Raw genomic sequence first — 13,599 nt, forward strand, 5'->3', positions numbered from 1 at the left:
GCGTAGTGTCCAGAGCATGGAGGCGCTACCAGGAGACAGGCCAGTACATCAGGAGACATGGAGGAGGCCGTAGGAGGGCAACAACCCAGCAGCAGGACCACTACCTCCGCCTTTGTACAAGAAGGAGCAGGAGGAGCACTGCCAGAGCCCTGCAAAATGACCTCCAGCAGGCCACAAATGTGCATGTGTCTGCTCAAACGGTCAGAAACAGACTCCATGAGGGTGGTATGAGGGCCCAACGTCCACAGGTGGGGGTTGTGCTTACAGCCCAACACCGTGCAGGACGTTTGGCATTTGCCAGAGAACACCAAGATTGGCAAATTCGCCACTGGCACCCTGTGCTCTTCACAGATGAAAGCAGGTTCACACTGAGCACATGTGACAGACGTGACAGAGTCTGGAGATGCCGTGGAGAACGTTCTGCTGCCTGCAACATCCTCCAGCATGACCGGTTTGGCGGTGGGTCAGTCATGGTGTGGGGTGGCATTTCTTTGGGGGGCCGCACAGCCCTCCATGTGCTCGCCAGAGGTAGCCTGACTGCCATTAGGTACCGAGATGAGATCCTCAGACCCCTTGTGAGACCATATGCTGGTGCGGTTGGCCCTGGGTTCCTCCTAATGCAAGACAATGCTAGACCTCATGTAGCTGGAGTGTGTCAGCAGTTCCTGCAAGAGGAAGGCATTGATGCTATGGACTGGCCCGCCAGTTCCCCAGACCTGAATCCAATTGAGCACATCTGGGACATCATGTCTCGCTCCATCCACCAATGCCACGTTGCACCACAGACTGTCCAGGAGTTGGCGGATGCTTTAGTCCAGGTCTGGGAGGAGATCCCTCAGGAGACCATCCGCCACCTCATCAGGAGCATGCCCAGGCGTTGTAGGGAGGTCATACAGGCACGTGGAGGCCACACACACTACTGAGCCTCATTTTGACTTGTTTTAAGGACATTACATCAAAGTTGGATCAGCCTGTAGTGTGGTTTTCCACTTACATTTTGAGGGTGACTCCAAATCCAGACCACCATGGGTTGATAAATTTGATTTCCATTGATAATTTGTGTGTGATTTTGTTGTCAGCACATTCAACTATGTAAAGAAAATACTATTTAATAAGATTGTTTCATTCATTCAGATCTAGGATGTGTTGTTTAAGTGTTCCCTTTATTTTTTTGAGCAGTGTACATACTGACCTATACAGCGCAGGCAGGAATGTATGATAAAAACTGACAGTAGCGTACTAAGCCACAGAAACTAAATGAAATATGGTCAGGAACATCAATATTGACATGTTATCAAAACAAAACGTAGTTCTTTTTTTTTTTTCTTTTTTTTTTATAATAGTCCCATGCTCTGCGCACTCGAGAAAGGAATGAAGGAGCGAGAAGGGGCGATGGAAGCGCACGCCACGGTGATTAGATATTCTTTAAGGTAACGTATTAGCCTCTTCATTATAAAACTATTAAATAGTCCCTAGCATTACAATTCAAAATCAAATACAGATTCACTATAAGTGTAACTCTGAAGGCCGCCTGCACAATGAACCATAATACAGTAGTATTATGCATACTGTATGAAATGGTTAGCAATTTCATACAGTATGCATAATACTACTGTTCACAGTCAAAGACGATTACTAGAGTTTGTTTCATTTTGCAGTAAACCAATTATTTACCAAAGAAATACGGAATTGTGTTTTTCTACTGTAAGTAATATGCGGTAGGCCTATGTTTTGTATAACGGCACAATCATGTTTAATAATTATGGATTGGGCTCATCAAATATTTTCCTGCAGGGTTCTGGATGGGTCTGGCTTGAATTTTCGGGCCAGATCAAAACCTCTAATATGCGTATAGGTGTTCTGCAGTGAAGTCTAAAATGCTCTGAATTTATCAGCACCTTACAGCGAAACTACACTGCTACCGTGACGAGAGTGTACCGCCATAACTCCGTCAGCGTGGTTTTCAGGGTGCTGCACTGGGAGCATGACGAGATGCGTGGCTACAAACGTCAGTGAAGCTAAATAGCGGTGCATGTCTCTGGTTTTACCTACACCGCAGCAATGGGTAATGTCCAATGAAACGGGGTAAAGCAAGTGACGTGATCTATACAACTACAGTGCCTTCGGAAAGTATTCAGACCGCTTGACTTTTTCCACATTTTGTTACGTTACAGCCTTATTCTAAAATGGACTAAATTAAATTAAATCCTCATCAATCTAAACACAACACCCCATAATGACAAAGTGACAACAGGTTTTTAGAAATGTTTGCAAATGTATTAAAAATAAAAAACAGAAACACCTTATTTACATAAGTATTCAGACACTTTGCTATGAGACTTCAAACTGAGCTCAGGTGCATCCTGTTCCCATTGATCATCCTTGAGATGTTTCTACAACTTGACTGGAGTCCACCTGTGGTAATTTCAAATGATTGGACATAATTTGGAAAGGCACACACCTATCTATACAGTGAGAGAGAAAAGTATTTGAACCCCTGTTGATTTTATACATTTGCCCACTGACAAAGAAATGATCAGTCTATAATTTTAATGGTAGGTTTATTTGAACAGTGAGAGACAGAATAACAACAACAAAATCCAGAAAAACGCATGTCAAAAATGTTAGAAAATTATTTGCATTTTAATGAGGGAAATAAGTATTTGACCCCTCTGCAAAACATGACTTAGTACTTGGTGGCAAAACCCATATTGGCAATCACAGAGGTCAGACGTTTCTTGTAGTTGGACACCAGGTTTGCACACATCTCAGGAGGGATTTTGTCCCACTCCTCTTTGCAGATCTTCTCCAAGTCATTAAGGTTTCGAGGCTGATGTTTGGCAACTCGAACCTTCAGCTCCCTCCACAGATTTTCTATGGGATTAAGGTCTGGAGACTGGCTAGGCCACTCCATGATCTTAATGTGCTTCTTCTTGAGCCACTCCTATGTTGCCTTGGCCGTGTGTTTTGGGTCATTGTCATGCTGGAATACACATCCACGACCCATTTTCAATGCACTGGCTGAAGGAAGGAGGTTCTCACCCAAGATTTGACGGTACATGGCCCCGTCCATCGTCCCTTTGATGCAGTGAAGTTGTCCTGTCCCCTTAGCAGAAAAACACCCCCAAAGCATAATGTTTCCACCTCCATGTTTGACGATGGGGATGGTGTTCTTGGGGTCATAGGCAGCATTCCTGGCAACTGTTGTCACCTTCTCACCAAGCTGCTTGGCGATGGTCTTGTAGCCCATTCCAGCCTTGTGTAGGTCTACAATCTTGTCCCTGACATCCTTGGAAAGCTCATTGGTCTTGGCCATGGTGGAGAGTTTGGAATCTGATTGATTGATTGTTTCTTTGGACAGGTGTCTTTTATACAGGTAACAAGCTGAGATTAGGAGGACTCCCTGTAAGAGTTTGCTCCTAATCTCAGCTCGTTACCTGTATAAAAGACACCTGGGAGCCAGAAATCTTTCTAATTGAGAGGGGGTCAAATACTTATTTCCCTCATTAAAATGCAAATCAATTTATAACATTTTTGACATGCATTTTTCTGGATGTTTTTGTTGTTATTCTGTCTCTCACTGTTCAAATAAATCTACCATTAAAATTATAGACTGATCATTTATTTGTCAGTGGGCAAACGTACAAAATCAGCAGGGGATCAAATACTTTTTTCCCTCACTGTATAAGGTCCCACAGTTGACAGTGTACGTCAGAGCAAAAACCAAGCCATGAGGTCGAAGGAATTGTCCGTAGAGCTCCGAGACAGGATTGTGTCGAGGCACAGATCTGGGGAAAGGTATCAAAACATTTCTGCAGCATTGAAGGTCCCCAAGAACACAGTGGCCTCCCTCATTCTTAAATGGAAGAAGTTTGGAACCACCAAGACTCTTCCTACAGCTGGCCGCCCGGTCAAACTGAGCAATCGGGGGAGAAGGGCCTTGGTCAGGCAGGTGACCAAGAACCCGATGGTCACTCTGACAGAGCTCCAGAGTTCGTCTGTGGAGAAGGGAGAACCTTCCAGAAGGACAACCATCTCTGCAGCACTCCACCAATCAGGCCTTTATGGTAGAGTGGCCAGACGGAAGCCACTCCTCAGTAAAAGGCACATGGCAGCCCGCTTGGAGTTTGCCAAAAGGCACCTAAAGGACTCTGACCGTGAGAAACAAGATTGAACTCTTTGACCTGAATGCCAAGCGTCATGTCTGGAGGAAACCCGGCACCATCCCTACGGTGAAGCATGGTGGTGGCAGCATCAGGTTGTGGGGATGTATTTCAGCAGCAGGGAGACTAGTCAGGATCGAGGGAAAGATGAGTGGAGCAAAGTACAGAGAGATCCTTGATGAAAACCTGCTCTAGAGCGCTTAGGCCCTCAGACTGGGGTGAAGAATCACCTTCAATCAGGACAACGACCCTAAGCACACAGCCAAGACAAAGCAGAAGTGGCTTCAGGACAAGTCACTGAATGTCCTTCAGTGGCCCAGCCAGAGCCTGGACTTGAACCGGATCGAACATCTCTGGAGAGACCTGAAAATAGCTGTGCGGCGACGCTCCCCATCCAACATGACAGAGCTTGAGAGGATCTGCAGAGAAGAATGGGAGAAACTCCCCAAATACAGGTGTGCCAAGCTTGTAGCGTCATACCCAAAAAGACTCAAGGTTGTAATTGCTGCCAAAGGTGCTTCAACAAAGTACTGAGTAATGGGTCTGAATACTTATGTAAATGTGGCACCTCCGCGACACGACAACATTTTATGCACTTGTGAAATGTAGGCTAAGCACTATTATTTTCATCCACTTACGACTAGGAGACAAGAAAATATTGGCCTACCTTTCTGTAATGTCAACCATTGAAAACAAGAATAATAATTATCCTCCTTTGGCTTGATAGCACACAAGTTGTCCCAATCAATAATCCAAAACACTGCAGCGCACTGATCAAGAAATTAAAATACTGTCTCTATACAATGCATTATGATAATGTATAATATATATGAATAGGCATACTAAATTATGAGTAGGCCTAGACAAGGCTATTTGATTAATAATTTAATGATCATGGATAATTTGGAACGGGGAAATTATTTTCAGAGGGTCTCCTGTCAGAAATTCCCTTGCGGTAGGCAGTGGCGGCTCCTGAAAAAATTCTCAGGGGGGGCAATTTTTCTGATGATTTAGGTGACCTACACACATTTTAAAAAAGATATGTCCAGCAACAACATGAAGACAGGGGCAGCATATAAGTCAATACCAGAAGCATTTATTGACTGATCTCAAAAGTGTTGGCTTACAAAAGCAAAATAAGTTATCACAGTAAAAATAATCAAGGGTGTTCTTTCACATTCCTCAACACTGCATAAACAATATGCATTTCCATAAAACACCTCATCTAATTGTGCCACAAAGTTGACAAGTCCAAGAAAAATACCAGGGTTGGTGGAGCCCTCAGTTTCATCTTTGCCTCGCAAAGCTAACTCAAACACTCCGCAAAACTTCACACACTGGATTAGCCGGCTGAGGATGTGGCGGTTCTTCCTAACCTCATCGTTGTGGCGGCGGACAGCTAGCCTGTATCCCTCATCCAGTTGAGTGGCAATGTTCACTCTCCCCAAAGCAGACAATCTCAAACAGCTATCCATGTGGGTCTTTGACAGCTCATGTTTCTTAATCTTTTCTGAAAGATGGTGCATGTCCGTTACACCAGTCGCTGTCCAAGCGGTGCTGTCTGCCGTGCCGCCTTCAGGGTGAAAGAGTAAGCAGGGGTAGCAGAAGACTGCATTAGCTACATCGCAGCCTGCTAGCCAGGTTTTTCGTTCGTACCAATTTTTGGAAAATCCTCGGGTGTAGGACTTTCCCCCTTTAGTAGAAACCTGTTGAATTATTAAATTTGGTCTGGGAGGTCCTAATTGTTTCGTTGCCAATTTATCTTGATTTGTTCGCCGACAAAAAGGAACTTCTTTCAAAGAGACAATCGAGTTGCACTGAACGCTAGCCATCTTGACAGTAGTACGTGAATTGATTGACGCTGCTACCCGCTCTTTTCTTAGTTACGTTCATGGTTATGTTACGTATGACGAAAGCGCGTAAGTGCAAGCCCTCCCGGAACCCATAGAGATTGTATTGAAAGCTCTGATATTTGAAAAAAAAAAGATTTTACATGAGAGTCTATGAGAGACTTCTGGGGCGATTTTCAACCTGACTGAAATCGCCCCAAAAGGGGCGGGGCCATTTGAAGCACGACTTTAGCCTGATTGGACATTTAGTGGCAGATCAGACGTCTAGATTAGAACACTGATAACTACTGTTGCCGTGATATAATTGATTAGAAAACAAATCCCTTCCTTTTCCCGTTTGGCAGTGCGTCGCCCATATCGCCCTAATGAACACACCGCCCCTGGCGGTAGGGTAAGGTAGACAAATGAAAAATAAAGATAGGGAATAGATTTGTTTCTATAAATAGAAAATCCCTGTGAAATGGACATTATGTTGCACAGCCTCATACAGATCTATTTTCATTCAAAATCTCTTCAGGCGCCAGTGTGACCACGGCATAGAGATGAATAGCGAGATAAAAGCCCTCTATGGGCTTTGCTATCACAGAAACTATCGCTGGTAAAGATCAGAGGTGTCATGACAATTCTCCAAACAGCTTTCTTCGCTCACTCGAGAACTAAATGAGGAACTAAAATTGCTTCATCTCATAACGGGATGGTATCTGATTTCATAATGGAAGGATTTTATTTCAACCTCAGCAACAAATTTGCATGTTTGTTGTAATTAAAATTATTTGAGATATCAACAATTGTGTCAACTTAGATTTGTCTTTTTTTAGTGCAATCCTAAAATGCTATTTTCCTACTTAGTTTTAGGATTATTGAGATTTGTGAAATTATATTTGATATTATGTGCTTATTTCTTTGCATCTTCATCTCTGCAAAGCTCTAGCTGCCGAAGAAAATAGACTCGAAGCGTAAACTACGCTGCTTCAAGCGAACCTTGCTTCGCAGACGTGCAGTTTTTTCGTGCGGTATTTATACGTAATCTACTCATGTTCGCATTCTTTCTAGAACCAGGTTACAGAGCTGATAACGCCTGCACACTAGCACTCAGTGTGCAATGGAGCAAGCCTGAGCAGTGATGACGTCATCACATCGTCAAGAAGCATGACAGACATTGGATGAATATTAAATTATAATATCTTCGGCTGTGAGTGATAAATAAATAAAAATCGGCCTCTAAGACAATTAATTGAATAATTTAATGGATGTTTTGTGTACAAAGATCATTGCTAAAGTGTCTTATTTACTATTAAAAAATGTGACTTCTCTGACCCCTTGGTTATGCCCTGTTTACATCCAGAATTTGCAGTCTATTGCGTTGCGACGAAAGTAATTCATTTCAATGGGAACCGTCCGCAACGAAGTGGCATCGCAGCGCCCCCTTGCATCCGAGGCTCCGTTGAGAAACGCATGCCATCTTCAGTCTGGCCAGAGTCTGTCAATAGAACAGAAAGTTACCAAACCACAGAATGAGGTACTATAAAGGAGTAGTCTTTTAATAGTAATGTTGAATAATGCAACACTGGATGTCAAGCTAATTACACTGAACAAAAATATAAATGTAACATGTAAAGTGTTGGGTCCCATTCATGAGCTGAAATAAAACATCCCAGAAATGTTCCATACGCACAAAAAGCTTATTTCCTTTAAACGTTGTGCACACATTTGTTTACATCCCTGTTAGTGAGCATTTCTACTTTGCCAAGATAATCCATCCACCTGACAGATATGGCCTATCAAGAAGCTGATTAAACAGAATGATCATTACACAGGTGCACGTTGTGCTGGGGACAATAAAGGCCACTCTAAAATGTGCAGTTTTGTCACACAACACAATGCCACAGATGGCTCAAGTTTTGAGGGAGTGTGCAATTGGCATGCTGACTGCAGGAATTTCCACCAGAGCTGTTGCCAGAGAATTTAAATGTAAATTTCTCTACCATAAGCTACCTCCAACGTCATTTTAGAGAATTTGGCAGAACATCCAACCAGCCTCACAACGCAGACCACTTGTAACCACGCCAGCCCAGGATCTCCACATCTGGCTTCTTCACCTGCGGGATCATTTGAGCTGAGGAGTATTTATGTTTGTAATCAAGCCATTTTGTGGGGTAAAACTCATTCTGATTGGCTGGGCCTGTCTGCCAAGTCGGTGGGCTTATGCCCTCCAAGGTCCACCCATGGCTGCACCCCTGCTCAGTCATGTGAAATCCATAGATTAAGAAGGATAAGGACTGTGTGCGGGGATGGGATGGCTGATAATGCTCATAGTAGGGACTTTTCCGGACGACGGCTGATGTGTGGTGTGCTTTGCCGCCTCAGCGGCCAAGGCATCACCCAGGTGGACGCTACACTTAGGCCATTGAGGACTAGATACCTATGGAGCTGTTACTACAGAGGAATTGTGCTCCGAGACAGCAAGGTGCCCTGATGAAGACTAGAGCTCCTGAACTGTCTGTAAGACTGACAGTTTCTCTTGACCAATGCCCTCCCGCTCAAGCCAACTGCCCAACAGCTCCACTCAAGCCAACAGTTGATGAACATTACTAGCTATTTTCATTGCTTATGAATCGGTCTTTAGTTTTTTGTGTGGAATATGTTCACAATGTACATTGTACTCGCAATTCAGATTGTTGTTGCCAGTTGTACAACGTATTTGAATATATTATGATTCCCCATTAGCTGAAACATATGTTTACATTGCCAAAGCAAGTGAAATAGATAAAACAAAAGTGAAATAACCAATCAAAAATTAACAGTAAACATTACACTCACAAAAGTTTCAAAGGAAGAGACATTTCAAATGTCATATTATGGCTATGTACAGTGTTATAACGATGTGCAAATAGTTAAAGTACAAAAGGGAAAATAAATCAACATAAACATGGGTTGTATTTACAATGGTGTTTGTTCTTCACTGGTTGCCATTTTCTTGTGGCAACAGGTCACAAATCTTGCTGCTGTGATGGCACACTATGGTATTTCACCCAATAGATATGGGAGTTTATCCACACGTAGCTTGTTTTCTCTTGAGAGCCAGGTCTGCCTCTCTCAATAGCAAGGCTATGCTCACTGAGTCTGTCACAGTGGTCAGGCATTCTTGCCACCGTATACTCTCTGTTTAGGGCCAAATAGCATTCCAGTTTGCTCAGTTTTTTTGTAAATTCTCTCCAATGTTTCAAGTAATTATCTTTTTGTTTTCTCATGATTTGGTTGGGTCTAATTGTCTTGCTGTTGCTGTCCTGGGGCTTTGTGGAGTCTGTTTGTGTTTGTGAACAGAGCCCCAGGACAAGCTTGCTTAGGGAACTCATCTCTAGGTTAATCTCTCTGCAGGTGATGGCTTTGTTATGGAAGGTTTGGAAATCAGCAGCGCATGAGCCAGGATGGCACAAAGTCATCATGTGATTGATGATTGATTGGTAACCTAGCGACTCGGCCACACCTTGAGGTGATCCAGCCAATGACAAACTAATGCACGCGTCGTCGCGGCTCCTTCTGAAGGCGCTAGCTAACCCGACAGGAGAGTGGTGGCTGCCTTCAGGGAAGTGAACAGTGTTCCTATATAATAAGATTAGCCAGACACTCAAGCAGCACTACTGGCCAGTATAGTAGAGGTCTACACAAGACTGATTTCTTCATCCCGCTCCTGCCCACTCCCACTGGCTTCTTGTCCGACTTCCACCCGCTCCCCCAGGAACTGGTCCTGCACCGACCGCAGTCCCACAATGTTATTTTAGGTGCATATGACATAGCTCGCTTTGCAGCCCCTGTCCCAGCTATGTTGCTGCTCTAGGCAAGATACACATTTGCATAAATAGCTTAAGAAATAGGTTTAAATGCCAGAGAATCTCACGTGGCCCGTAATGCTATATTAGGCTATCAGTAGATTATTATTGGGCCATATCAGCCAATAGACTGGACATAGTTTGAAAGAGAGCCAGAGTTGGGGCGAAATAGAATAGGAAAGCGGACACTTGCACTTGACTTGAGCTACGTTTTGCAGGCTTAAGGAGGAGCAGGACGATTTGCAGGCAGAGACAGATAAATGTGTTATCAATATTTATTTCCAGTCAATGTAGCAGCCTAAACTATAGACTATCATATTTAGGAAGTTAATTTCCATGGAAAGACAACTGCCTTGTGCTTTTTATTTTTATTTATTTTACCATTATTTAACTAGGCAAGTCAGTTAAGTACAAATTCTTATTTACAATGACGGCCTACACCGGCCAAACCCGGACGACGCTGGGCCAATTGTGCGCCGCCCTATGGGACTCCCAATCACGGCCGGTTGTGATACAGCCTGGAATCGAAACAGGGGGTCTGTAGTGACGCCTCAAGCACTGAGATGCAGTGCCTTAGACCACTGCGCCCATGCATACTATAGCCTACATGCTATTTAATTGTAGACCACACATATGGAGCACTTGGTCTTGCATGCCCAACAAAAGAGCTAGGCTACTGAACTTGAAGAAGCAAGAATTTGCCTATTAGAGTGTTTGAATAAGGCAACAAAAGGGTGCCTTTAATATAATAGAAAATGCATACAATACAAAAAGATTACAAATAATCTGCGGAATGAAAAACATGTTTTTAATCCCGAAGTAGTCTGTCTGACCGCCCGTTCCCTACAGCAGCATGAAAAATGCAGACCGTGCTGCAAAGATCTCTGTCAGGGTCTGCAGGTCCCGCGGGAATGACGCTCTCTACATTATAGTATAATAATAGCATTCTCTCCTCCAAATTAGGCGCAGACAGGACTTCAGTTTGGGTTTGTAACCATTTGAGGAGTGGGGTCTGTTTGTCCCCATCCACTCCTCTCTCTCAAGAAAAATACAAATGAAAGAATACTTTAGCGCCCTTGCAGCAGATTAATGTGAGTGTGAGTGTGTATGTATGTGTGAATGAGACTCACGTCTTTGCAGGCAGCGATTTGGTTGATGTACTCTCCGTCGGTGAAGACTATGCTCTGGCCGTCTGCCTGTAGACCTATGAAGAGGACAGAGTTCAAAAGATGAGTGCATTTATAACATCCAAATAGGGAGATTAATTTGTCATGCTCTTGACAAAGGAATTCAGCCGAAACATTGTGCATTGACCTCTGTTTAAGTTAATATAACCTTATTATTTTCTATTAAATGCAAGTGTCCCGTCCTTGATATTGTACATTTCATTTATATTTTTGAAATGAATGTTAACATAGCATACTGTAAAACAAAAAACAGGGCTAGCTAGACAGAGATCTAGTTTTTCTCAATATCCTGAGGAAGTGTGTAAGTGTTGTCTGCACATTGAATCAATAAAGTTATGTAGCCATCCTTGTCCTGTGGCCATTTGTCCAATTGGTCCTGTTTCAATCCTTTCCTAGTTTAATCAGGATTAATTGATGAATTTCTGGAGGCGGAATCCATTAGTTATGATTACATCGAAATATTATGAATATTGAAAACATTGTAGTTACAAGCGTATATTAATGACATGACTGGCTAAAGGGTTTGGTCTGTTGTCAATGATCACCGGGCGAACGGTTTTTATGAGCATTAATTATTATTATTTAATGTGTCCAAGTTCATCTAAAAAATATAATATACATTTTCAAACAGGCCAGGTTGATTGGTTCAAGACAACAGTAAGTAAACGGATGATTACAAAAATAAAAACTCACACACTAGCTTACAAACGGGTACATGAAAAAATCCATGCATTGTTTATTATAACACACACTATGGGGGAGAAGGAGGTGCTACTTTGTGTTATCATGTACCTGGCATGGTGATGGTGCCCTCGTGCTCCAGAGTCTCTGGGTTGATCTTGATGGCCGACGTACTGTGGTCGTTACTCATATCCCGGTACAACAGGCAGCCCTGTGCGCACAAGCACACGCACACGTATCAATTTATCAATATTTGTATTTATTTTAACAACACTTTTAGGACTGCATTTGTCACAACTCGCAAAAGCAACCCAGACCTTAGAGAGTTTGAAAGTGTAGCACATTGGAAAGGAATACAAACAAGGCCAAGGCTGCAGATCCATAGGTAACCGCCCTGTCCCGCCCCCCTGGATCCTTTTTCCCCAGCGCTGAAGATCCGAATAATGTAATGCGCGTGAGTTTCTTTACCTCTACTTTACGCTGTACGATATGGGCAAACAATTTAATTGGGATTTTTTTTTAAATCTTAGAAATAAAATGTGTATTCCGATTCTATGGTTGGTGGAGTTACATTTGAATGTTACATTAATTGCGTAAAAAAAAAAAAATGCAGCCTCTTGTGATATGGATATTGCACATGTCAATATTGCAATTTCTATTAAAATTAGATTAATTGTGCAGCCCTACTTCAAGCACAAACTTTTGTGGTCACCCTCAATTCACATTTCTCAACGTCAATCGTGAATGATAATCCTTCAAGTTTTACCTGTGAAACATTCATGCACCATCTGCATGCCAACCATTTGATCTCAACCAGTTTCATGGGGATATGCATTTAGATCTTCTTGAGTTATACAGTGTTGTTTGGAAGGAGCATACAGAGTTTGTATTTGTCTTTACTATGGATCCCCATTAGCTGCTGCCAAGGAAGCAGCTACTCTTCCTGGGGTCCAGCAAATGTAAGGCAGTTATACCTTTTTTTAAACAATACAATACATTTACAACAGATTTCACAACATATTAAGTCTGTGCCCTCAGGCCCCTACTCTACTACCACATATCTACAAAACAAAATCCATGTGTACGTGTGTTTATAGTGCGTATGTTATCGTGTGTTTGTATGCATGTGTCTGTGCCTATGTTTGTGTTGCCTCACAGTCCCCGATGTTCCATAAGGTGTATTTTTTTCCTTTTTTTCCAATCAAATTTGACTGCTTGCATGAGTTACCTGATGTGGAATGGAGTTCCATGTAGTCATGGCTCTATGTAGTACTGAGCGCCTCCCACAGTCTGTTCTGGACTTGGGGACTGTGAAGACACCTCTCGTGGCATGTATTGTGGAGTATGAATAGGTGTAGTTCAAACAGACAGCTCAGTGCAAACAACATGTCAATACTTCTCACAATACAAGTAGTGATGAGGTCAATCTCTCCTCCACTTTGAGCCAGGAGAGATTGACATGCATATTATTAATGTTAGCTCTCTGTGTACATCCAAGGTCCAGCCGTGCTGCCCTGTTCTGAGCCAATTGCAATTTTCCTAAGTCCCTCTTTGTGGCACCTGACCACATGACTGAACAGTAGTCCAGGTGCGACAAAACTAGGGCCTGTAGGACTTGCCTTGTTGATAGTGCTGTTAAGAATGCAGAGCTGCGCTTTATTATGGACAGACTTCTCCCCATCCTAGCTACTGTTGTATCAATATGTTTTGACCATGAGTTTACAATTCAGGGTTACTCCAAGCAGTTTAGTCTCCTCAACTTGTCAATTACCACATTAATCATTACAATATTTAGTTGAGGTTTAGGGTTTAATGAATGATGTGTCCCAAATACATTGCTTTTAGCTTTAGAAATATTTAGGACTAACTTATTCCTTGCCACCCATTC

The 13,599-nt window shown here is 42.8% G+C and overlaps 1 protein-coding gene across 1 annotated transcript in view; it reads right to left on the bottom strand.

The window, feature by feature from the left end:
- Nucleotides 1-13,599, bottom strand: part of LOC311129664 (E3 ubiquitin-protein ligase MYCBP2-like) — a 319,573-nt gene that overhangs the window by 233,187 nt on the left and 72,787 nt on the right. The window contains exons 8-9 of the mRNA XM_084162035.1: nucleotides 11,823-11,922; nucleotides 10,974-11,047 (exon numbers count right to left, since the gene is read on the bottom strand). Of these exons, the coding sequence (XP_084018161.1) occupies nucleotides 10,974-11,047; nucleotides 11,823-11,922 (174 nt within the window). The remainder of the gene's footprint in view (nucleotides 1-10,973; nucleotides 11,048-11,822; nucleotides 11,923-13,599) is intronic.

Source organism: Coregonus lavaretus, assembly GCF_964263955.1.
Source record: "Coregonus lavaretus genome assembly, chromosome: 5".
NCBI classification, from domain to species: domain Eukaryota; kingdom Metazoa; phylum Chordata; class Actinopteri; order Salmoniformes; family Salmonidae; genus Coregonus; species Coregonus lavaretus.